Below are 27,915 nucleotides of genomic sequence, written 5' to 3' on the forward strand. Positions count from 1 at the left end.
TCAGGGAAAGGAGACGGTACACGGACCCGTTGAATAGGGTGGAACTTGGGGTGTTTCAGCTTCCTCTTTTCTAGAGTTCTTTCTCTGAACCGAAGATCAACCCGATTGCAGGTGGTAATCAATTGGTCTAGCGTTGTAGGTAAGTACCGAGACGCTAATACATCCTTAATGTGGTCAGACAGGCCCTGCCAGAAAACCGCAACAAGAGCATCGTTATTCCAAGATAATTCAGAGGAAAGTGTTTGAAATTGAACGACATATTGGCCCACAGACTGCTGCCCTTGCCGAAGGCGCAGAATATCTAAAGCGGCTGACGTTGTTCTTCCAGGCTCGTCGAATATTCTGCGGAAGGTAGACAGGAAGCTATCAATGTCAAATAAAATTGGGTCAGATTTATCCCAGAGCGGTGATGCCCATGCCAGAGCTTGCCCTGATAGTAGCGAAACAATATAAGCAGTTTTGGTACGTGCAGTGGGGAAATTTCCGGGTTGTAATTCAAAGTGTATACTACACTGGTTGAGAAACCCGCGGCAATTCTTCGGATCGCCATTGTATTTAGCTGGCGTGGGAAGATGGAGTCTGGATGAAGTAAGTAGTGAAGCAGGTATTACTGGCTCAGGCGGAGTATGGGATGGTTGACTGCGGAATAACTGCAAGGTATCCATATGTGTAGAAACATCCTGCAGCAATCTCAAAATTTGCCCCTGGTTAGTTTCTTGTCTCTCAATGCGTTCAGCTAATATTTGGACAGAGTCCTCCCTCGGGGTATGTTCCCCTAGCGGATCCATTAGGCCAGAACAAACTGTCACGGTCGTCTGAATTTCTTGATCCGATTCGGGACCCTTGGGACTAGCTGGAGCAGGAGTGAAACAGAACTTAGCAGCCTGGATGAACTTCTTGCTCATGTTCGTGCTGATTGTAGAATATAGCAGGGGAATTAGCAGTCTGGAAATGTAGACAGGAACACTGCACTTGTAATGCAGTCAGGAACACTGCACTTGTAATGCAGTCAGGAACACTGCACTTGTAATGCAGTCAGGAACACTGCACTTGTAATGCAGTCAGGAACACTGCACTTGTAATGCAGTCAGGAACACTGCACTTGTAATGCAGTCAGGAACACTGCACTTAGGAGTGCAGACAGGATTACTGCACTTGTAATGCAGTCAGGAACACTGGAGCCAAGAACTATCCTCTGGAGAGAAGTGTGTTGTTCTGGCAATGAACAGATCACAGCAGCAGGTTTAAATAGGATGTCCCAAACAACTATTGGCTGATCAGTTCATGTGATCACAGCTTCTGAATCTGGTTGGTTTGGAATGATCACCTGACTGCATCCAAGATGGCCGCGCCCATGCTGCAGGACAGACAGTATGTGTTTGTTTACAAATGAAGGTGTGGAGAACGGGAATGCTGCAGATGACCAGAAGGGACCCAGGTAGCCGTGATATGACAGCGGCGGATGAGGTAAGTGCGGCTAAGATCCCGATTTGTGACACTGTGTATGTGTAGATACTGATATATCCTTGTGTATATGGTATCAACAAAGTGTCTTCAAATGCAGGCTGTGTCAGTGCTTAAGTGTTAACTCTGTGTGTATTATCTATGCTAAAATAGTCGATGTATAATGCAGTATTTTAATATATATGGTGCCTTTAGCTATATTAAATCACTCATTCAAGACTAATAAGCTCCTTTTAGATTTCACTATCATCTCTATGCGGATGATACACAAATCTATCTATCCTCTCCTGATCTCTCACCATCTGTGTTGTATCGCGTTACTGACTGTCTTTCTGCCATTTCATCTTGGATGTCCTCTCGCCAACTTAAACTCAATCTTTCAAAGACAGAATTAATAATATCCCTACCTAAAAACAGAAGCTTCCTGTCTGACATTTCTATTTCTGTTGACAACATGACCATAAATCCCATCCTTTATTCCCCTCATCGACTCTATATCTAAATCATGTTACATACATCTAAAAAATTATTTACAGAATATGCACATATCTTACACAAGACACTGCAAAATTCTTAATTCATGCACTCATCCCCTGCATCGACTATTGCAATCCCCTCCTTACTGGTCCTCCCAAAATCGGACTCATGGGCCTAAAATCTATTTTGCATGTAGTGGCTAAATTGATTTTCCTTGCTAACCGTTCTTCCTCTGCTGAGTCACTCTGTCAGTCTCTACATTGGTTGTCTGTTTTTCAACGAATCCAAAATAAAATCATACATGCCAACTCCCGGACATTCTGGGAGACTCCTGGATTCCGGGTAGGTCTCCCGGAATTCCAGGAGAGTATACTATTCTCCCGCCTTTGCCCACTTCACTAGGAAGTGGGCAGAATTAGAGCCAAAATGGTGTGATTCTCAGGGAATCGCGGCAGTTGGCCATGCCCCCCACTGTAAAATGACACGATTGCGTTATTACGTCATGAGGGAGGCCCCAAAATGGGTGATTTACATAGCCCTGCCCCCAAAACACCCACCTCCCTCAGGCAGCTTCCGGACACCGTCTTCCTAAAGTCGGCAAGTATGAATAAAACTCTTCTACTAACATACAAGGCTGTCAACAAAATTGCACCAACATACATCTCCTCACTTGTCTCAAAATATCTCCCTACTCGACACCTCCGTTCTGCACAAGATTTTCGTCTCTCTTCCACTGTCATCACATCCTCCCATTCTCGGTTACAGGACTTTCTTCGGGCTGCACCAACTTTGTGGAATTCCCTCCCTCGCACAGTAAGACTTTCCTCTAGTCTTCAAACCTTCAAGCGTTCTCTGAAAACCCACCTCTTCAGACAAGCTTATGATATTCCTCAACCACCATCCTAATTTCCCTAGGTTACCCTATTACCAGCCTCTACACAGCTAACCCAAGACAACAACCCTTTGACCAACATTGCTGTGTGACTGATCACACAGCCCACTGAATACTTTTTACCTTTACATACTAGCTGGACAAATATGTAATATGATGTAGCACATGCCCTTGTTGATCAAACCACTGTCCTATAGATTGTAAGCTTGCGAGCAGGGCCCTATTACCTCTCTGTCTGAATTACCCAGTATTGTTTTATTAATGTTTGTTCCCAATTGTGAAGTGCTACGGAATCTGCTGGTGCTATGTCCGTGTGGTTCAGGGGCGGGCTGGACCAGGGGGCATCGCCCCCCCGGGCCGCTCAGTCTAACCCCTGTTTGGGCCGGCGTGTCATGTAATGCGCCGGCCTGTGCGCCACCCAGGCTGAAATTTGCCAGCCCGCCCCTGGTGTGATGCTCTTTCCCACATAACCATGTGCCTCTAGCGCTGTGTGAGATGTCTGCCTGCTCGGAAACCCTCCCATTCAATAGCTCAGTATACAAGCAAAGAGGGAGAACTTAGTATGTGGCTCCCTTGATTTCCTTACTAAGTGTCTGTTGTTGGTAAGTTTTTATATTTTTGCTTTGTTGCCAAATAGATCATTTGGAAACCCCCCCCCCCCTCTTACCTGCTTTTGGCCCTGCAACTGCACTAACAATCTCAGCACTCAACTCAGATAATGTATTTTTGGCTGAAGCACACGTATGTGGCATAAGTATTGTTTTTAAAGAAAAATAGGTCAGGTTTGACATCATAAACAAATTCCACTACATTTTCATTTAATTTTTCAGTGAATAGTAATCAATATTTAGTAAAGGGCTCAAATACTATTACTGCACGGGGGACACTCTGATGTCTACTTCTGCCACTGCCTGGATCTGATAATGATATATTTCATTTGACTTTTAAATAGAAAAGTAATACTTTTTGAACTCATACAGCAGGGCTGTTATTAAGCATTCAGAAATTCAAACAAGGAAACCAATACTGGGTAGTTGCTCAATGTTAAAAGATATGGGTATCATCTACATCAAAAATATTCAGAGGATCTTAAAAATATGTCAGTGTCTCCAGAAATGAGGGTTCATTGGTGCAGCTATGGTAATAAACTGCTTAAGGACATATGTCAAAATGACCTGTATCCCAGCTCTTTTTTGCATTCACATACAGGGTTCTATTTATCATCCAGTGGCGATAGCATAGATTTGTTATCACTGCTCATCTCCGCTGCATTACTCCCTGACAGTGGTAACAAACTCATCACTTTGTCAGTCAACCAGGGTGCCACTGCGCATGTGTAACCTGTCACATGCACAGTGGAACTGAAAGATAGACTTGGGTTTTCAGTTCCACTTTCCATAAAAAACAAAAATGTAAAAATATGTTTAAAAATATAAAACATACATAAATAACTGTTTCCATTTTGTTACCCTTATTATATCCTGAGATGTAAATAGCGATAAGATGACTGTAGCAGTACTTGTAATGCCGCTGTCCGTGGTTAATGCTTTATATGGGGTGCTTTTGCTGAAAAAAAATTGTATTGCTCAATTTACCGTCAACGGGGCAGTGTAACGATACAAAGCTTCTTTTGCGATGTTGGCTGGGAGCGGTAAGAGGAGTCTTGGGGCTCGCCAGGCCAGTGCAGGATTCCTCTGTGCATGCTTGAGCTGGCTTGCTAATGTGCATTGGAACCGGAAGCCCGGAATCGATAATAAAGCATTTTTGTCTTAGCTGACCCCCTGCTTTCACCATCATGAGTTACTTGTAGTAGCTATAGCTGCTGCCAGTGAAATATGGCAATAGCTGCAACTGACAGTAGCCTTGGATAAATAAGGATAAGCCCTATGAGAACCTCCCATTTTGCTGGATTTAGGGCTTTTCTCCCTTTGGTAAATAGATGCCTAATATTAAAATTGTGTTACAGATCACAAATTATACGTCTCCAGAACATCCAGAAGCAAAAGTTGAAACCAATTTCTTGTAAATGAATTGACTCAGTAAATCTAGACCAAGAGAAATTCAGTACCGTATTTGCTTAAACACTTTAATGTGGCCACCTACTGGAGCTATTGATAAATTACATGATGTGTGTCTTCATATGTTTCTAACTGTAAACTCTCTCATAGTAGGGCATATTAATTAAAGAGGACATTTGTAACACTATCCCTTTCAATCCTTATCGCAAAGATAAGAATTGAAAGATTGTGTGTATTTATTAAAAATGCCAATAGGAACTGCTGTTCCTGTGAAGACCCCTCTCTTATCTTTTCTATGGTCACTCCCGCAAAGAGGCCACCTGGCTGGCGTACATTACCATATGTTTAAAAGCATTTTCAATACTTGTTAAACGGCAGCACATAGCAGTCCCCATAGACCTCAATGGGGACGTCTATTCACCTGAAATCAGCTGTTTTCGGGGAATTGACATAAAAATTAGGTTTAATAAATAGGCTCCAAAGTACATTGTGAGACATAACGGCATCATTTATTTCAGCATGTTTCATTGGTGCTAGGAAGGTTCAGATGTTACAAGACACAGGGTCGATATAACTGTGATAAATTAACACCACAGCAAATTTATTAGTGAAACCACTGCTTCAAAAACAGGAGAAATAATCTATAAATAAAGTATAAGCACAGTAAAATAGTATTTCTTTAAATGAAAACTTATTTTGACTGGAGTTATGAATAATCCCCTCATCTTTATTTATTCAGGCCCCTTCTAACCCTGTGGCTGGAATAACACTATTACCACATTCCAACAGGGAGCCCATCTTTATAAGTGCACATTTGACTGATCAGGTTGAAAAGCCCTTCCCTCTTCTGTTATTTTTCCTTTTCCCCCGGGAGGCTAGAGTGACAGCGCCGAACCCCTACCTAAATTTTGCTATGAGTCGATGATGCACAGTTTCATATCTGAGCAAGAGGTTGTGACACATTCTACAATTGCCGCACATTTTCAAAGTAATTTCAGAATGGATAAAAATTTAACTAAAAACAAAGCTTTATTACATCTTTGTTATTGTGCACAAAATAATTTGTGTGTGTTTTTTATTTTGGTTTTCCATTCTATTTGGTGTTTGTCACAGAAAGCTTTAATTGTTGATTGTAAATTAATGCGCATTTTATTAAGCACATTAAACTATTCTAGCTCTGTTTAAAAAAGAAAAAAGTTTTTTACTATTCTTTTTGTCTTTAATTATTACATATGATGGAAAAACCTTCTTTATTAATAACCGGATTTGCATTCAATCTCTCCACCAGGGTACCGGATGCTCTAGGCTTTCTCCTATCTTCTCAGAGCCAGATTTAGACCTCATGGGGCCCTAGGCAAGATACTGGTTTGGGGCCCCCTTCCTGAAAAAATCCATAGCACTATAGTTTTTAGCATAACATGTACCCCTATTAAGGGGCTGGTTGGCAGACTTTAGCCCAGGGAGGCAAGCACATATCACTGGCCCATAAGTAGCGGCCCATTTTTAAAGGTTGGTCTCACTCGCCGGCCCTGCGAGGGCCCTCTGGGGACCGCTGGGCCCTAGGCAATTGCCTAGGTGGCCTAGTGGTAAATCCGGCCCTGTATCTTCTCAAAATAATACTTCTGGTGAGGAATATTTAAAAATAAATAAAATTATGTTATATTACACTAACGAACCACATTTCACTTTTTTCTGCTAGTAGTACATTCAAACACTTTTGAATGTACTACTAGATATTGGGTATGCATTAAAAGTAAGTCATCACTGGTTAACCTGAATTCAAGTGTCCCCATTAGTTCTTTGTATTTAGAAATTCATGTTCTCACTAGTTAACTTCATTTTTTTAATTCTTATATTTTATTAAGATTTTTTTTTAACCTTATTAAGTATGTTAAAAATACCAAGGCAAAACATTACAAGGCAGAGGCATGGGACAAAAATGTAGGAACAAATAAAAAAGCTTTACTAATAATGACCTAGTTATAAAACATACACCTTTAAACCAATACATAACAGAAGGTGGCAGGGATTACAATGTATCAGTGGGGCCGAGTTTCACATGTCTATAACGTCTACCTATCTGCTGCATTATATAAATTTAACTGTATCCAATTCAGGGACCTTGGCTTCAAACAAATGGTTGGATGAAGAGTAGTGGAAGCACCCTTTTACACAGATTAAAACCGACTAGGTTGTCCAAGTCCAAAATTTAACAAACGTTATAAAACCACCATATATGACATACATGAGCTAATACTCAGGTCACTCTAAAGTAATACGCATCTTTACATTCTATCTAGGTTACCCTACACTGTATTCAGTTTACCTGTTATTGCCTGCAAGTTAGCTGAATATTTAAAATATAATATACCAGTCTGAATCATCCAAAGCAGTACAAAGTCTTATTAAGGTGGAGACTCTTAGGGGCCATTTATCAACAAAGTCATGCCAGGACAGTGCATCTGATAAGAGGCTGTCCCAGTGATGATTGTGTTCTAAATATAACTCTGGGTTCTGACCCTGAGTCTTTACTGTGCACGTGGGACCCTAGGTCACGCATATGCAGGGTCAGTTTAGTTAGTCAACACATAGGACAGCACAAAGGCTGCGGAGAGGGATCCGAAGATCTCTCTCCTGTTATACTCTTCCCATAGGATTGAATGAAAACTGAGCTCTTTAGAGCTTGATACATTTTACCAGTCCACAGTCCCCATAATATTATGCGTTACTTTGCCTAATGCAGGAGAGATTTCGGATATGATGTGCAATTCTACCAATGACATAAAAACATAAGAACTACAAATGTGACATATGAAATGAATGCAGTCTTGATGTATCTCATAAGTTTATCTACCAAGCAATATTTTAGAAGGAAAGCCGGAAAAGTAAAAATTGATGTAAAGATGGTCCTACCAAAGACAAGGTATTTTTCCGGATAGTAAATGAACTTGTATATGTCATAACCATATGAAATTTAATTAGCACCCCTTCTTTTATTCTAGGATTATGAACCTACAATATTCTACCCTAAGCGATCATTAGATAGTCTCTACAAGGACTTCACAATTCAATGTGAGAAGATGGATATTCCATTTCTATCTTACCTGCCAACAGAAGTAAGCAATGGGATGAATTAATATAATTGATATCTTTTTATGAGGTTAACCAAGTTGTCCAACATTGAGATAGAAGGGCTGAAGAGGTTTGGACTGGTATACATGCACAATTAAGACCCATGCTATATTAGTATCCTTTCATATGTTTACAATAACAGGTTATTATAGGAAGGAATGTGGAGTTAGGATAATCATAGTTATATTCTCTCTAGAGCCTCAAGAGGTCTGCTTGATGACTTCTGGTGTTGGTCAAGAACATATACACTGATTAGTGTACTATTTACAGCATGGATTAAACCTCACCCTTCCAGTACTACTCTTTATCTGTGTGTGTGTGTGTGTGTGTGTGTGTGTGTGTGTGTGTGTGTTTTTCTTTTTAATATGTTCTGTCTTAGTCTTAAAATAAATGCTCCTGATTTGAGAAATACTGCCTTCCTGAATAACTATAGAATGATTATATTCTTCTTGTGTCCTACAGGTGCAGTTAATTAATGATGCATATAATTTAGTGGTGGATGCAGTGTTAGGTGTCGAGGAAGAAAACGAAGAAATGAAAGAACCGTGGGTGAATATTTTGGGGATCCTAAAACAGATAAAAATACCCATTATCAGTCTTGACATTCCATCAGGTGTGTAACTAAGATAAGTGCTTTATTATACAGATCAGTGTTTATAGGTTTGGCTTAGATCCCTGTAAGGACTGAGCACTGGATTTGTATAAGTGGGTTGCAAATGCACCCTGTTTGGTATATGCAACATAATAATTTCAGCTATATTCAATTGCATAGAATACATCAAAGTGCAAAAATACAGTGTGCGAATATTTGTTCATCATCATCACCATTTATTTATATAGCGCCACTGATTCTGCAGCGCTGTACAGAGAAATCATTCACATCAGTCCCTGCCCCATTGGAGCTTACAGTTTAAATTCCCTAATATACAGAGAGAGAGAGAGAGAGAGACAGACAAGCAGGCAGACAGACAGACAGACTAGGGTCAATTTTGATAGCAGCCAATTAACCTACAAGTATGTTTTTGGACAGCCATGGACGGGGAATCCACTCATGACCCCAGTGCTGTGAGGCAGAAGTGCTAACCACTAAGCGACCATGCTGCCCTATCTGCATATATACAGTGGTCTAAGTAAAAATTTAGAAGTGGCTGTATGGCCAATGTATGTGAATGGCATTTTACAGTTTTACAATCAAGGCACTAGGAGAAGTGGCAGTATGGCATACCACCATATACTGCCCCCCCCTGACCACAGTATACATTTATATGGATGACATGACATGTAACAGGCCATGCAGTGAGTTCTGGTAAAATAGGAGGCCCCTTCTCCTCAGTCCAAGTTTTGTCCTGCCAGGCCTGCAGATGTGAGACCCTGATAAAAGGGTGCACCTGTAAGTAACCATTCAAACATTCTCTTAAGGATTGAGGATTTTACCCTAGACATTATTTGCTGTTTGACAAAAACAAAGAGAGTTAATTCAAAAGGTGCATTTTTAAACATTTTTTTAAATGTATTTATTTTTTCAAAAATTTGAACTAAAAACCCAAGTCCACTGCACATGTGTGAACCCGGCTAGCCAGGTCATGCATGTGCAGATCCCCTGACACTGGCCTGATAAAGTGGTGCGATAAAGCTTACCACTCCCAGCCAGTATCACTCGGCTGCATCGGCAAGATTTTATTGGTAAATCATAGTGATTGGTGGTTTTCTATCACTGTGATAAATAGGTAGGACAGGAGACTGTGATCTGCTTCTACTATGATCCATAGGCAAGTGCGGGTGCCTGTTATATGACTTCTTAACCAGGTTCAATGATTAAAAGAAGTTGCCAGCTATTTCCAGTGCTGCACAGGTACCTGTCCAGATTCACCCACAGGTATCTGTGTGACATAGATACCTATCCTCACTGCAGACAAAAAGCTTAGACACAGACTGTGTCTAAAGCTTTTTGTCTGCAGCAAGGATAGTGTGGTATTAAAATGTCAGCAGTCATATCATGGAATAATATCTCCGTGGCATGTACTGTGTTTTAAAACAATATGTAGTTGATCACACAGCTTTTGCTAGGCAAATAAACAAAGATGCCATGGTCTCCGAAATATGAAGAAGGACATTCCAGTTACAGTGTTCAGGATTGTTTGGATAGAATTTTATTAAAAACATTTGGCCCACACAGACTGCTTGATAACTGAAAGGTTAGAATTTGTATAACTTTGCTCCTGTCTCTCACCACAATGTTTACCTAATGTTGCAAAATCACAAATAATCCAGGCAAACTTACTATCCATTATTGTTGGTTTAGAAAGTGCTGTGTTTCATCCACAGAAATATTGCTCTGTCTGTAGAGGTAGGTTCTACTGTATAGTGCTGCAGTCATCATATGTCAGCTGTACGACCCAGGAAAGTGATAGGCATTCATTTTACAGGACAATTACATTAAGATGAGCTGGAAAAGTATATAGTGGGAAAACGAATAGAGAGACGGCCTGGCAAACAGGACAAAACATGCAGGAGAGAATTAGGAACAAGCTAAAGTTAAGAGCAAGTGGCAGATAATCAGAATACAACAACTAATTAACTGTGATAACTGATAGTTAAACTCGAGGACAAGACAGGTGAGAAAGGGAGTTGAGGGAAGTAACGGCTTCTGACAAGATGGGGAGTTAATGTTCAGTGCCCAGAAATTAGAAGAAAAGGAAAGAGATGTAAGATACGAGTGACTGATATATGATTGGTGGTAGAGAGGAGAGCTGGTAAAAATATTGGGAACCTGATCGATATGAACAATACACGGAGCAAAGAGTGTAGTATCTGTCACCTGTCATATCTGTAAATCACAATCCTACTTGCAACAACATAACGGCTGAAGGAACTGAAACACTACAACCATATCCGCATCAAAATTTGTATAAAGCGCTGAGAATCGTATTTGACATAGATTAGTGAAATTCCATCTGCGGCTGTTACTACACCTGAGTTTATCATTAAATGAGTCTGTAAGGATAATGTGATAAGGGAACTTATGCAAGTCTGATAACTTACCTCATCATCACACCTAAAGAATACTAGTCTTTCTTCTCATATATATTTAGAAGGAGTTTTTAAATTACAAGGCTGGCCATAAATCCTTACTATCGGTTAATTACTAAGGGATTGTGCTTCACATATACTATAAGACATATGGTGCATTTCATCATCATCATCATCATTTATTTATATAGCGCCAACATATTCCGTACAATTGGGGACAAACATAATAAACTAATAAACGAACTGGGTAAAACAGATATAGAGGTGAGAAGGCCCTGCTCGCAAGCTTACAATCTATGGGACAATGGGAGATTGACACATGAGTTTAAGTCTACATTTTGCATTTTGGCCCAGCCGGACTGCAAAGGTAAAAGTGACTCATAAGCTAAATGAACCTGTCACACAACAATGTTGGTCAGGGGGTAGTTGTTTTGTGTGAAATTGTGTAACAGGCTAAAGGTAGCGAGGTTAAGAGGGTGGCTGAGGAATATTATAAGCTTGTCTGAAGAGGTAGGTTTTCAGAGAACGCTTGAAAGTTTGTAGACCAGAGGAGAGTCTTACTGTGCGAGGGAGAGAATTTCATAGAGTGGGTGCAGCCCGAAAAAAGTCCTGTAACCGGGAATGGGAGGATGTAATGACGGTGGATGAGAGACGCAGATCTTGTGTAGAACAGGGTTTCCAAGTTGGGAGATATTTTGAGACAAGAGAGGAGATGTATGTTGGTGCAGCTTTGTTGATGGCCTTGTAGGTTAGTAAAAGTATTTTATATTGGATTCGGTACAAAACAGGCAGCCAGTGTAGAGACATACAGAGTGATTCAACAGAGGAAGAACGATTTGCAAGGAAAATCAGTCTTGCCGCAGCGTGCAAAATAGATTGTAGAGGTTTGAGTCTGTTTTTGGGAAGACCAGTAAGGAGGGAATTGCAATAGTCAATGCGGGAGATGATGAGTGCATGAATTAAGGTTTTTGTAGTGTCTTGCGTGAGATATATGCGAATTCTGGAAATGTTCTTTAGATGTATGTAGCAGGATTTAGATATAGAGTCAATGTGGGGAACAAAGGATAGGTGTGAGTCAAGGATTACACATAGGCAGCGAGCTTGTGGGGTGGGATTTATGGTCATGTTATCAACAGAGATAGAAATGTCAGGTACGCTCTTGTTGGTGGGTGGGAATATTATTAACTCTGTTTTAGAAAGATTAAGTAATGATGAGACTGACAGAGTGACTCAGCAGAGGAAGAACGGTTAGCAAGGAAAATCAATTTAGCCACTACATGCAAAATATATTTTAGGCCCTTCAGTCCGATTTTGGGAGGACCAGTAAGGAGGGAATTGCAATAGTCGATGCAGGGGTTGATGAGTGCATGAATTAAGAATTTTGCAGTGTCTTGTGTAAGATATGTGCATATTCTGGAAATAATTTTTTAGATGTATGTAACATGATTTAGATATAGAGTCGATGTGGGGAATAAAGGATGGGATTTATGGTCATGTTGTCAACAGAAATAGAAATGTCAGACAGGAAGCTTCTGTTTTTGGGTAGGGATATTATTAATTCTGTCTTTGAAAGATTGAGTTTGAGTTGGCGAGAGGACATCCAAGATGAAATGGCAGAAAGACAGTCAGTTACACGGGACAACACAGATGTCGAGAGATCAGGAGAGGATAGATAGATTTGTGCATCATCTGCATAGAGATGATATTGAAAGCCAAAGTAACTTCTTAGATTTCCAAGAGAAGCGGTATAGATAGAGAACAGCAGAGGACCTAGCACTGAGCCTCCAACTGATAGGGGAAGCGGAGCAGAGGTGGCTCCAGAGAAATTAACCGTGAAAGAGCAATTAGAAAGGTAGGATGAGAAACAGGATAGAACAGTGTCTTGAAGACCTAGGGATTGCAGTGTTTGTAGGAGAAGAGAGTGGTCAACGGTGTCAAATGCAGCCGAGAGATCCAGGAGAATTAGGAGAGAGTAATGGCGTTCAGTTTTAGCAGTGATCAGATCATTGACAACCTTGGTCAACGCAGTCTCTGTGGAGTGTTGAGAACGAAAGCCAGACTGAAGAGGATCCAACAGGTTGTTAGCGGAAAGAAAGCGTGTGAGGCAAGTGTAGGCAAGTCTCTCTAGAAGCTTGGATGGGCACGGCAGCTGAGAGATGGGACGGTAATTTGATAGAGAGTTTGGGTCGGAATCTTGTTTTTTTAGAATAGGAGTAATCACTGCATGCTTGTATAGTGATGGAAAGATGCCAGTAGAGAGCGAGAGATTACAGATTTGAGGTAGAGGTGAAATGGGCACAGAAGACAGGGATCTACCAATTTGCGAGGGAATAGGATCAAGAGGACAGGAGGTAGAGTAGGAAGATAAGAAGAGCATAGAAATTTCCTCTTCATTTGTGGGGTCAAATGAAGAGAGGGTGTCAGAGGGTAGTGGGAAGGAATTGAGCTGATTGCTTGTCGAGGAAGAGGATACCATTTCTAGTCTGATCTTGTCAATCTTGTCCTTGAAGTAGGAAGCAAGATCCTGAGCACTGATAGTAGATGGAGGGTTCAGGGTGGGAGGATTGAGAAGAGATTTATATGTATTGAAAAGGCATTTGGGGTTAGAAGCCTGAGCATAGATAAGAGATTGGAAGTATGTTTGTTTTGCAGTGTCCAGAGCATTTCGATAGGAGTGGTAGACAGAAGTATATGTGAAGAAGTCATTAGAGGTGCGAGATTTACGTCAGTGACGTTCTGCTTTACGGGACAGTTTTTGAAGATTTCGTGTTGCTTTAGTGTGCCACGGCTGACATCGAAGTCGACGTGTTGTATGTAGTGTTGCTGGAGCCACTTGATCAAGCACCGTTTGCTAAGGTTTGGTGAAAATGGGGTACTGCCATCTCAGGGGATGAGAATGTAGAGATAGGGGAGAGAAGGTGTTGGAGAGAGGTGGATTTTTATTAATACATAAAGCGCACAGCCATAAACCAAAAAGGAAATGTTTTGTACCAACATTGTTCCTCATCAAAACAAGCTAGCACCTCTTCTGACTACAAGTGCACCACCATACAGAATTCAGTTTTACTCCGCACCAAGTTGTTGAACCCCTTTTAAATTAATTTCTTTTTTTATATATAATTTGATCTCTAAGGGGAGGTGCTCCTGTACTCATGTGTCAATATTGTAACTATCAAAGAAAAGAGAAAGAGAAAATGGTACTGACGGAGCACTCTTTTAACCAGATAATTGAATATTGGTATAAATCTGTGATATAAAATCAATAATTTTTATTGGTATATATTAAAATAGTCAAAGCGAAATATTAAAAAGTGATATAATTTGTTGTAAACCAAGTGTTTAACTGTTAAGAGGTAGATACACTACCACGCTGGCTTGCTGTTTTAAGGTTCATTGCCTTGTAAAAGCTCATAAGCGAAATGCGCGTCGGCGTAACGCTGAGCTGCATGTTAGGGGTTTACAATATGCAACAATAGGCTGATGAGAAACTTCTAAACATATTAGAAGATGCGCTATTCCATGTTCTATCCTTGAAAGTAGCAGCTCTAGGGCTGTCATTATAGAAATCTACCCAGTAGCGATTACACTGCAATTTATTTTGGATCTATTTTAGGAATTATCCATTAGCAACAAGCAAGGTTATAAATAAGGTTGCACAGGTTAACACTATAATATTAAACCTGTTGCCCAGACTTTATAAGATCTTGTTTTTTATCAGCAACCCTTGACAATATTGAGGGTTACTGAACTGCTAACTGATATTAAGTTACTTATCAACCAAGAAGAACAACTATATAAACAAGATAACATTAACCTACAGAGGGGGAGTGTTATCCAATATAACATTACTAATACAACAGATTACTATAGGAGTCCATTAGATCCATTAGCAGTGACCTATCTGCATATATGAGGATAGACTACTGGAGTATCTTATGGTTTACTATATATAAAGTATGACCATTCCTACTTAGGAAATGGGACACAACAGTAGGTCCCCATTTAACATCATATAGCCATCTAGAAAGAAGTTAGGTTATAATAATGTTCTCTATCAGCCTTAATTAATTACCTTAAAACAGCAAGCCAGCGTGGTAGTGTATCTACCTCTTAACAGTTAAACACTTGGTTTACAACAAATTATATCACTTTTTAATATTTCGCTTTGACTATTTTAATATATACCAATAAAAATTATTGATTTTATATCACAGATTTATACCAATATTCAATTATCTGGTTAAAAGAGTGCTCCGTCAGTACCATTTTCTCTTTCTCTTTTCTTTGATAGTTACAATAAGTGCACCACCATAACAGATTTAGATCTGTTAAAATTAGAGCGTTCATTGACCGTTACGACTGAGAGGCATTTGTTATTGTCCACGCAAAAACATTTGCTAAATAACTATGATATGTATGCTAATGTAACAAGAGAAATTGAGTAACATCTAGTGCTAGTGTTGTTGATGGTAAACATTGTTAGCCATAAAGTGTTCCAGTATAGGTACAATTGTGCTACAAGGTTTGAATGTTTTGATTCTCAGGTTAATTTAAGTACCCGTTTACCAATATTAATTGGTTGCAAGGATTACCACAGAATCCTGTTGGTCAACTAAAATAGTTATGTTTTTGCCCTAAGAGGTTACTAATCTTCTCAATGTTATGAGTATTTCTAAAAATATGGAGAGTGTAGTAGGAAGAGCTATTATTTAATCCTTTAAACAGAAAATAGTTGAATACATTTTATATATATTGAAGATTAAATTTATACAATGGTGACTGATCACAGTGCAATCCATCCACCCATCAATCCATCAAGTATAAGGATTTTACATTGGGTGGTAATAGGTGAAGTGGAGTATTACTTTATATAACAACAGGCACATATGATACCATCAGGTAAACGGGGGTACAGTAGATAGTGTTTGATCATTGTTGACTAAAGTGTTTTCCTGAGACAGTGAGGTACTAATTCCAAGTCTATCAAGATTCAGGTGGAGGCAATGTTCCATAGGTCTAGAAGGTACACTACTACTTGGTAGCCTGGGCTACCCTGGGACTACCCTTTTATCCCAGTAACATATATATATATATTTGGGTTCACGGAGGGGAAGAGATTTAGATTTACTATAACAAATAAGTTGAGGGGAAAACAACATTTAACCAATGAATGTAAAAAGTAAAATATAGTGACTCAAGAAAATCAGGGAAATTTGGAGACCCAGGAATAATATATAATATGATTACAGCTACAAATTTTTAAATATACTTAGATGCATGTCGACATTAACCAAAACATTAAAATATATTGGTCATACCAAAACTAAAATCATGAGTATCTGTATATTATGACTCACAATTCAAACTATCATAGTATCTAACATAGCAGTTGGAGTGAGTAAACATGAACAAAAAAGTGCTGCCTTTCAGACACATGCCAACAACACACAAAGACAATTTAATGAGTTTTGTTTTCTTTATTTTATTCATTTTTTAAAAAAATCTACCTCATTTGAACCCTCTATGTATTTTTAGTGTGCTTTTGAGTCATCATCTCCTGCTTGTTCATATTAACTCCATTGTGAAGGGATGTGGATAGAACAACCTGTAGCAAATTAGATCATCAGAATGTTTACAAAGCACAGAGTATTTCAGGAGGTGCACCGATCCTGTGGTAGACAGTGACCTACCTTTATCTCTGAGCCAGAGTCAGGGCTGCATGTGAGAGAAGAAGTGTCATGATGTGAGGAGGGGAACTATGGCAAGTGGGAATCAGAGAATGAGAGTTTGTGCTGTTGGAGACCTGGCTCCTAGTGTTAGGATGTAATGTGTGAAACTACTTTCAAACTAACATGGGCTGATTGTGGTGTAAAAAGCACTTTTATATATTACAAAGTTCCCAAGTCCACCTTACTCTTGTTAATGAGCAGAAAAGCTGAAAAGCTATGGCCCATGTTGAATTATGCATTCAGATGTTGCAGCATAAAAACACATGGGGGTTTATGTTACGTTGAACTCAAATTGCCTTGACATGTAATATGCTTTTTCACCCCTGAGCATGCGCACAAACCAGTAATTTCAGAAATGGTGGTTTGTGCGCTTGTCCAATAATAAAAAAAACGCATTATACGCCAAGAATGCAATTTGCGTTCAACTTGACATAAGCCCTATAGTGTTTACACATTTCGGGATTAAGATCACAGGTCACTATTAGGGGATTTTTGTTTCTGTACCTTTTTTTGGCTTTGATGGGTCTCTTTAGAGTAAGGAGCTATGAGATGAGCGGCAGCAGACATGATGTCATGTGAAAACATTAAACGTCTGCCCAGCTACATCTGGAAAATCCGTTCAACAGCAGGAAGAAAGGATGAATTGAGCAGATGGATCAACAAAATCTTAGGGAAAATAGATTGTTAATTCCTCTTCTTTCTTGCTAACTTGTACCAACTACAGGCAGAAAATATCTCCCTAATGCGTCCCAAACAGAAGCTTATCATAACAGTGTGTAATATTCTTAGCTGGTGGTTATTGTAACCTGATGTCAGGGATCATGGGGATTAAACCTACTGGTTATGTAACATTATGTATATATTGTATTTTTTGTGTATACTACAGACGAAAATGTATATAAATACCCCTGTACTCTTTTTACCAGAAATGCATTTCATGAAAAAAAAAAATCTCCTTTGCTTAGGGCATAAATTACTTGTAATTATCTTTTAAATAAAGTTACCTTAAACAAGATCACCATTCACATATTTTTTTCAAATTGATGTCCCACATTGTGCGCTTTGGCTGGTATTCTAGTAACAGATCCTTTACAGCCTTCTACTTAAGTTTTACTGTGTTAAGTGACTTGTTATCTATTACCAGGGGCAAAAAATTAGCAGGCTCCTTAGAAAAATTTGGGAAGGTGCCCCGTGATGCTGCTCTAGCCCCCCAGCCCCCCCCCTTCCCTTTGGTGACCAGGGCAGAGGCCTTTCCTCCGCTCTTTTGCGAGAAGAGCATGGGCCTCAGGAGAAGCGGGGAGAGGGTGACCCGGAAATAACATAAGCTTTTAGTTCATTGTGCTTAGATCACACACACATAGAAATTTGATATATTGTAAATTCAATAGACTTCCTGAGTTGATCTTTTTAGTGTTAGTTGATTTGCTCTGTTCCTTTACAGATTTTTCTTTTAGGCAGAGTGATTTTTGTAAGTACATACACATAACAGTACTCCCCAGGGGTCATAATTGTTTTTTGTATACAGACACGAATACGTGTGGTAATTTTTCAAAATTACTTTTTATCTTTCAAAAGTGGGGGAAAATTGGTGTGAAATCCAGGTTTACGGGGATTGGGCCCATAGCTAATGTACTGGTCTTTTAGTAAACAAGATTTTACCATAAAATCATTGAGACTCTGGAGTAACTAAATTAAGTTACATGGCCTAATAAATATCTGTAAAACATTAAATTATAGTCATAAGAAAACATAAAATGAAAACTAAAATATACAAATAAATGAGAGTGTAAACAATTATAGCAAGGTACAGTTAGGTTGTTAAGGCTAAACCCAAACAAAAATAAATGGATTTGTAAACAAATAGTAGAACTACGGAAGTTCTAAGTCAGGGTCCTCTGCAAAATGGCAAAGACTGAGGAGGACACAAGCAAGGTATGGGAGTAGAGTCAAACAAGATTGGATGGGATGGGCTTAGAGCGTCGAGCCACGAAAAATTATGGATGTGGCAATGCAAAACAGTGGCTTTACAGCTAAGAATGTACCAAAGCTCATTGGTAACATTGTTATAAAGACTCACATGTGTATACTAATTTTTTATTAGTTACCAACCTCTGTTGTTTTCTTTCCACTAGTTGCTGACTGTAGTGATCCTTTCTGTGTCTGTGTGCAACACAGTATGCGACACTGAAACTGGCACCTTATACTGTTTCTATCCTTGAACAAGATTAGTCTCAGACTACAAATTTTCTAGAGACAATACATTTAATGAAACTGCATTTCTAAATGTTGCACATTGTGTATTGCCATGTTTTGTTCTGTTGTCTTTGCATTATCTGTAGTATGTGTGATGTGTTTATATGAGGATTTCTATACTAATAAACATCTGTCTATCGGGCAGGTTGGGACGTCGAGGCTGGGAATACGGAAGGCATTAATCCTGAGGTTCTCATTTCGTTGTCCGCTCCCAAGAGGTGCGCTGTTCAGTTTTCTGGGAAACACCACTTCATAGCAGGGAGATTTCTGCCCTATGATGTACAGAAGAAATTTGACTTAAACCTACCAAAATATCCTGGGACAGAGTGCGTGGTGGAGTTATAGAACAGAACGTTTGCTTTCAAAATTGCAATCTGTCAATAAATGTATACATTTTCTGTATTGTGCCTACCATTGTGTGTTTTATTTAACAGAAGAAAGATGTGTAACAATGTCAGGTTATTAGAAATGTATGTAGTTTATCTAAGAAATGTTGATTCTTAGAGGTGAGTGAAATGTTCATAACTGCACCATTAAATATTTTCCTCATTTATTATATGTGAAGTTAAATACTTTTGTGTCAAAAAAGACAAAAGTATTATAGGAGTGATACATTTATTGGCTAACCCCAAAAAATATTATTATATTTGCTAGCTTTCAGAGCACAGAGGCCCCTTCATCAGGCAACTTGACAACTTTATGGGGGGTATTCAATTGTTAGCGAGTTTCTTTTTTGACCGGGTTAAGTCATTTTAACGCTGTTTTTTATAATTTTCGAGCGGGTTAACTTTACCCACGACTCAATTCCATTTTAACGCTGTTTTTTTTCATGAAACGGTCCTCTCGCAGTCCAGTAAAATGTCTATTTAAAGCATAGCGTGTGCGAGAGGCAGCCGCGTTAAAAGCTATTCAATTATTTTTTAACGCGGCACGTTAAAAAACAGGCAAATATGCTGTTTTATCTCGCACCTCTTTGGGGTGTATTAAAAACAAAAAATCTCTGAAAAGTATTTGAAATCATGGAATAATGTGAGATAAAAGTTAAACTTATGTTTATCACTAATGCCTAACATGTAAAAGTTGATTTTCTTGTGAAAAAATAATGACATAATATAAACATAAAAAAAATAAAAATAAAATCATTAATTATATTTATGTATGTTTTTGGAACAAATATGTATGTAGTAATGTGTTTTGACACGGTATAGATGATTCTATGGTAAAAAATAGTTCAATTAAAAAATATGCTAAAGAAAGTACTGTAATGTAGATATTATCAATGTGTAATGCAATCTAATGTATGAAAATGTATGCAAAACCTTTATTTTGTGTTATACATGACCGCGTTAAAACTCCCCTTCACTCCCCTAAAAACTCGCGAACACAATGTTTAATGCGCGGGGGCAGTATTTCCTCTTTTTCAACTGAATTGCACAAGTTTTCGCACTGCGCTGGCTCAAAACGGTCGCTATTGCAGTTAAAAACCATCTGGAGATTTTTTTTTATGCTGTGGGGGAAAAAAAACCACGGACAATTGAATACCCCCCTACAACTTTTATATGTAAAGTTGCCTGACGAAGGGGCCTCTGTGCTCTGAAAGCTAGCAAATATAATAATATTTTTGGGGGGTTAGCCAATAAAGGTATCACTCCTATGATACTTTTGTCTTTTTTGACACAAAAGTATGTAACATCACATAGATTTTTCTGGATAACACGGTACTGCAATAATAATTTTTAAAAATAATTTTTTTGCTACACACCCTCATTTAGTATTATGTATTAATTGGGCTGGGAAATTTTGACTGCTTCGCCTGTGGAATTTGGCCTTAGATGTTCCCACTCCTATCCCAACTACAACACACAGCAGAATCAATTGACCTTTGTTTTTTACACTCTACTAATTGACTATACATTCTGGGAAATGCGAATTCACAAATACAGTGCAGATTGCTGAAGTAAAAGCAGAACTCTAAGATTGTATTGCTGGTCCTACACATTTTTTATAACTATAATCTACTGTATTCCTTACATCAAATTTTATAAATCTGATATCATGTGACATATAACCTAGGATAGAATTCACTTTACTATTATTTATTCGACAAAGACTAGGCCAGTATGTAGAAGCCATGTGTGAAAAAGTAAGCATTCCCCTATGGCTTCCATATCAGTACATAAGATATAGCTGAAGAAAATATTAGCTGAACACAATGATATAGCATTCAATGATGACATTTGGTTATAACATTCAAGAGAGAAGTTAGCAAAACCATTGACTATGGTAGAATCAGAAATGACAAAAAGAACAATGGCATATAACTAAGAGCCTCAATGATGTTAAGACACTTCACTGTGTGGCTGACAGCAGTACCCTGTTAAATATCTCACTCCTCTCATATAACCACTCAAAATGAAGGTGTGGTCTTAATGTAAGCAATATTCACAGTTGGACCTACAGGCACACAAGCAAAGCAAAATGGAATAACACCAGAATCAGAAAACTTAAACTCTGGTATATTTACTAAACCGTAGGTTTGAAGAAGTGGAGATGTTGCTTATAGCAGCCAATCAGATTCTAGTTTATTTAGTACATTCTACAAAATGACAGCTATAATCTGATTGGTTGCTATAGGCAACATCTCCATATAGATAAGGAACTAGCATTTAGTAGTGAGAGTTACTAAAACAACTGTGATATGATGACTGTGATAAAGAGTTACCTAGACTCCCTTTATAACAAGAACAATTAATAAATTACTTTTTCTCTTGAATTGATGAGGAAGGAGTTAATGATGTGCATAGTATTTAACAATAATGAGTATAAATGTGTATAGAAGATGAGAGGGGGAAAATTCTGTCTTGGTTTGGTAGTTCAAGACCAGATATATAGCTCAGGTGGGCCGTAGTACTGATGATCAACCCCAGCTATGGTATTTTGCAAAATCTACAGTATGTACAATAGGGATACTCACAGTGGGCAGCTCTGCCTGATTAATTGTCAATATTTAAGCTAGACAGGCAGCTTTCTCTGTAAGGCTGGCAACTCTCTCCTAAACTTGCAGCTTTCTCTGTTAAACTGGCAACTCTTTCTAAGGGGTTTACAGCCCTATTTATCTCTTGCTCTGTCACGAGCTGCAGCTCCACGGCTGGCCACTGCAGCTCGCTTCCTTCTGCCCCTGGCGTCCCGGCCGTCACCATGACGACCAGGACGTCACTTCATTCTGCTTTGTCCCGGTTGCCAAGGCAATAACCGGGATGCTCAGCTCTCCCTGCCGCCGCTCCTGGCCAGCTGTCTAACAGTCGGGCGTGCGCGTGCAGGTGTGTGTGAGTGCAGCATGGCTGATTTGGGAATGGCAGCTGTGCACTCTGCAGGTGATTAGTCTACTTCACTACTTAAGGCAGTGAGGACTGAGCCTCACTGCAGGTGTTAGCTTCCTGTTGCCATGGCTTACCTGCTCCTTTCTCCTGCTCTTGTGTTATTCTGGATATGAGCCCTGGCTTGCTTACTGGACTTTGTTGGATTGCCTGTGACCCTGACCTCTGTCTGTTTTCCGCATATGTTGCGTTCTGCCGGCCCTGACCCTTGCCTGGACTTCACTCTGCTGCCTGCTGTTGCCCCTCTGACCTCGGCCTGTCTGCTGGACTCTGCTACTATCTACTATTAGGCCCTCGCCTGCGCTGCATTAATATTATAAACTTGTAGTAATCTGAGTTAAAGACCTGGGGCCATCTGAGTACCTGTGAGTGCGTTCAGCTCTACGGGAAAGGCAGCTGCTATAGGTGAAGACCTCTCCTGTCTGTTCTACAACTTTATGATATTTGCTGTCAGCCCTAACAGGTTTCCCGGTAATGGCATGGCCCTCTCTGCAGCAGCATTCTCCACATTATCCACTCTCTCAGTGACTCTTATTCTCACTGACCAATTGGCGCCGCTTAATATGGCTGCGGTTCTGGCAATGTCTGCATCTCTCTTCTACCTGGCAGCACTCACATGCTTCTATTTCTCTGACACATATCTCTTGTGAGGACTCTGAATTAGGACTGCTGTAGCTCTGTGCTACTAGAGGTGCTGTTGTTTTACCTGGACAGTTTCTTCTTCTCTGCAAAGAGTTAAGCCATATTCATCTGATATGGATCATGATCAACTGTGCCTTGCCTTTTTAAGACTGTCTATTCCAACAGACTGGTGCCAGTTCATTTGTTTCTCTTGTTGGTCTTTCTGAGTAACTCCTGTGATCTTGTCCGGATTATCTCACTCCTGTTTGTTCCACCATTTTGCACTTTTGCTTATGACCCAGACCCCGGCTTCATTTGACTTTGCTCCTGTCTTCTCCCTGGTATTATTGTAGATCTCCTGGCTTCTGACCCTTGCATGCCTCACCTTCATCCTGTCTGATCCTGTATCTGCAGTTAACCTGTCGTGCATGACCAGCATCTCCAGATTCCTTGCTAAGCCTGGTAATCCTGGTATCCTGCTTCATCTGCTAAACCTGGCAATCCTGGTATTCCGTTATCTCCTGTGATTGGGCAGAGCTGCTCAATATCTAATTCATTCAGCTGTTATCTATATTATCAATCCCATTAAACTCTGAATTTGCTACCTGCTGTTTCTATGGACTTATTCAATCTGTTTAACCATTGACTGCACCTAGGTATACCTGTGTGATCCCTGTACGAGGATGTCATAAAGACATTCTGTTTTCAAGTGCTACAACTTTCTCTGTGGTTTTCACACTAGGAATCTTTAACATCCAGTGTCAGACTGGCTCGCAGGGATGCCGGGAATTCCCCAGTGGGTCCCCAATGCACTTCTCATTATTTTTTTTTTTAAAAAAAGGTGGATTAATGATAAAAAACATTGATGGACAGCAACAAGCAGCCAATCTCTAGGCTGCCTGTAACTGTATGGGGTCACACATTACTGTGTGGCTGACAGGAAGCAGGAAGTCTTCACTTCCTGTCTGCTGATCTGAGGAGCGAGAAGCGACGCTAGCCAGTGCTAATAAAGGTAAGTGAGGAGGCTATAGGGAGGAGGGGACTGCACCTATTAGGCTATAGGGAGGAGTGGGGGGGGGCTGCACCTACTAAGCTGTAGGGAGGAGGGGGGCTACACCTACTAAGCTATATGGAGGGGAGGCTGCACCTACCAAGCTATAGTGAGGGGAGGCTGCACCTACCAAGCTATAGGGAGGGGGGCTGCCTATACCAAACTATATGGAAAGGGGCTGCATATACCAAACTATAGGGAGAAGGTCTTACTATATTGTGTGATAGGAGGGAAGGGAGGGGAGTTCTGTCTTAATAGCACATTGGTGGGAGGTAGGCTATTAATTTAATGGTGGAGTTTAGGTGGGAGCTAACTATTTAATGGGTGCTGTTTTATTTGTGTGGGCTGATGGTGAAGAAATTTAGTTTAGTTTATTGGTGGGGCTATTTAACTGCTGGGGTGGTTTGGGGCTATTAATTGAATGTGGGACTGTGTTTGGGGAGGAGGGCTATTTGTGAATATTTGTGAATTTTAATTTAATGCCCGGGATGGTCGTGGGAAATGGTTATATTAAATGTAAATGCTACTAATTTATTGCTGGGGCTGTTTGGAGGGAGGGTTATAGGTTTATTAAATGAGAATACTATTACTTTAATGTTGGGGCTGGAGAGAGGCCTAATTATTAAATGTAGGTGCTGTTGATTTAATGCCGCGGATAGTTGGAGTTTTCTAAATTTCACATATCCATTTTTTTTCCAATAGGGCTTCCAAGGATCCAGACAAGCAGCAACTGATCTAAAGAAACCAGCAGCCACACATGGTGAAAGTGACAAGAACAGGTTGGAGAGAGCAGGACAGTTTGCCAACTGTCCTGAATCTGGTGAGGCAGTCCTAAATTTGGGTGACTGTACCTCTCAAGGACAGTTGGGAGGTATGTCCGGCTTCACACTGTACTGCTCGTGAATGCATAATTACGGGCAGTAGTGCACACAGTTTTGCCTGTGAATTTGTGTTTAATTTGTCTAAAATGATAAACCCCCTGTCTGAAGTGCACCAGGCCCCCCAGCACCCTCTTTGCAGCGCTACATGACATTAGGTGGGCCCCAGTCATTGGTTTCCACAGTGGACCCTTCATGTCCCATTCCGACACTGTTAACATCTCTATGCAACTGCTAGTCCCTGACGTCACTTCCCGCTCCTCAGGCATACTGGGAAGTATATTTTTCAGTACTCGCTGAAGCCAGCGGCTGCTTTTCCTATTGCTATACTTATGCGACCTCCCTGAACAGGTGAGAATTTTACAAATAGAATTAAGGCTTTGAAATGACCAAGTTAAAGTCCATTATGATTATGATACGATATTGCTGCCAAAAGTGGTTCTACCAGATACTGAATCATGGGGTGTATGTATTTTCTCACACATGACTTCTTCCTGTTGGCTTATTTTTTTTGTTGAATACGTAAAAGACAAAGGAAAACCTTTTGTGGTTTTTGTCACATGACAGAGTTTTTTTAAAAAAAATGTTGAATACTAGAAGATTAATTATGTACTGATATTTGAAATAGTGTGCACTTTCTTTTCACATGATTGTAGTTAAATGTTTCTACACCTTGACAGAGCTGGAGATAATTTAATATTCTATTTACATTTGAAAAGCACCTGAGTAAAAGTAACTATTCTCTGTTTTCAGGTATGTGAAACACAAAGTAGGGTTACACTAATGATATGTATTTTGCAAATAGTGTCACATGCTACAAAATAACATGTGTTTTATATGCTTTATTGCAATATGCTGCATGTGAATTGTGACAAACCACATCTCCTGTTAAAGTTTGATAGAATTTGCCGTAAATCAAGAATGATCCAACAAAGGTGCAGCAAGCTTCTACACACTCAGACTGTCACGAGTTAAAGCAATTGTCTGTTGCTTGAGCCGTATGGACACATCATGTAACTAATCTGTTACTATTTGTTGCAGTCCACAAATCACAAGTGAAGTTGTGAAGTTTAGCCCTTAGGTTGCGTTGCTACAGTGTCTATGGTATTGTTGAGCTGTGTTTAGCCACTTGCTGAACACTAGACATCATAATCATCATCATCATCATCATCACCATTTATTTATACAACGCCACTAATTCCGCAGCGCTGTACAGAGAACTCTCACATCAGTCCCTGCCCCATTATGTGAAATACAGTTAACTAATTTCAGAATGCAAAACTAATGTTAACTATAAGAACATATTTGTTATATAAATTTCTTGTTGTTAACATACACTCCTACAATCCTTTTTCATAGATTACAATTAACATGACCTCTGTGTTCTACAAGCAGATGAATGCTGCTCAACCTAAGTACAGCAAGAACACTGAAATAGCACTTTATCTGCATAGCTTTAGAGAAATGTGCTTTATTGACCTTCAGTAAGTCTAAAAGCAATGTAAATGTAGACATAGTTCTGTTGCATTTTCCTATAATTGCAGCATGGCATAGCGATCAACTGATCTCTATCCTGCTGTACTACAACCATGTTTTTCTTATTTTTCTTTACATTTGTAAGACAAAAAAAACGGCATGTCTGAATAAGCCATTAATGTCCATTCATAGCTATGAAAATTTTGATCAAAGTGTTCTGCTTGAAAATTTTGTTAAAAAAAATAAGATCTAATATAGTATGCCAAAATAAATTTTATTCAATCAATTCTAAAAAGATAAATAAATGATTTGAAAAAATGTACAAGTCTTTTAGTATTAGTGCTTTCTTACAGCCTCCAGATGCCTACATTTATTCATGAGAAGATTTCTTTTGTATGAGCCAGCTTGTCAAAATTACAGATCGGTTAAAAATAAAATAAAAAAATAACTCTAAATAAAAAATAAAATAAAAATGTAATTGAGCCAGACCATTCTAATTCAAAGAAATACCTTATTTAAATAAATAAATAAATAAATAAAGCCTTTCTTTATGTATTCTCCCTCTGCTATTGCCATCCTCAGATGATAGCGATCGGAGGACAAGTACTGGCGCTATCCACGGTAAAGAGGCTTGTTTCTGGCTAGGTTTCTCCATGCTTTGCGTGAGGAAATTTCTCCAGGGGACTCCAGCGAAGGCTATTGCTGGCTACAGCAGGTGGTAGCCTTCGCCGACCAAGGGGCTTTGGAAAATAGGGACAAGCCTTAAACACAATAAATACTCCCATATAAAATTAAACTCCCTATAATAAATAGACTGCTAAATGCACTATGAAAACCACAATATATGAGAAGAAGCTCCATCAATACACATATTTGCAACTATTAATTTAGCTGGTAAGTAAAATAAATTAAATAGGTAAATTATATTAATTTTACATAACACAATTGAATTAAATACATTGCTCATTAGAAAAGTCAATGTCTGATTTCAAAATAAAACAAAGTTGATTAAATTATTACATAGTATATACATAAAATGTAATTAAATCCCCAGGCTCTGTAATATAATACATTTATACTACCCTAAACAAGATACAATAATATTAAGGATCTGTTGGTGGCCAAGCCATGTCAGAGGGGAACTGAACATTTCACAATTATGGCCAGTTGGTTCTCAGCATTTCTAATAGAGGCATTGATAAAGCTTGCGGTCAAATGGTGTATTGCAACAGGTCAGGGAAGAACACAATCTGTCAAAATCTGTTTTCTAGAACCTCTGGCTTTCCTCATAATATCGCTCTTAAGTTCTAATAGTGCAACCACAATGAAGGTTTAAAGAGGAAAATACATGTTTAGGAAACACATTGCATGAAACAATGAGAAAAACTAAAGAGTTGAAAACTACGTCTCTGCTAATAAATGAGTACTTTAAAGCAGGGTTTTCTAGTACTCTCAATAGGTTATGGTTTGAGGCTTTCTGTAGAGAAAGTTGGATGCTTATTGACCCTCAAAACAAC

The 27,915-nt window shown here is 39.3% G+C and overlaps 1 protein-coding gene across 3 annotated transcripts in view; it reads left to right on the plus strand.

Annotated features, from left to right (window-relative positions):
• YJEFN3 (YjeF N-terminal domain containing 3) overlaps positions 1 to 19,397 on the plus strand; it is a 76,650-nt gene extending 57,253 nt beyond the window's left edge. For all 3 annotated transcript variants that reach the window (XM_075190887.1, XM_075190895.1, XM_075190902.1), the window contains 3 exons: positions 7,854 to 7,967; positions 8,446 to 8,596; positions 19,141 to 19,397. In XM_075190887.1, the coding sequence (XP_075046988.1) occupies positions 7,854 to 7,967; positions 8,446 to 8,596; positions 19,141 to 19,340 (465 nt within the window). In that variant the 3' untranslated portion in view covers positions 19,341 to 19,397. The remainder of the gene's footprint in view (positions 1 to 7,853; positions 7,968 to 8,445; positions 8,597 to 19,140) is intronic.
• The last annotated feature ends 8,518 nt before the right edge of the window (positions 19,398 to 27,915 follow it).

This window comes from Mixophyes fleayi, chromosome 1, assembly GCF_038048845.1.
Source record: "Mixophyes fleayi isolate aMixFle1 chromosome 1, aMixFle1.hap1, whole genome shotgun sequence".
Taxonomy (NCBI): Eukaryota; Metazoa; Chordata; class Amphibia; order Anura; family Limnodynastidae; genus Mixophyes; species Mixophyes fleayi.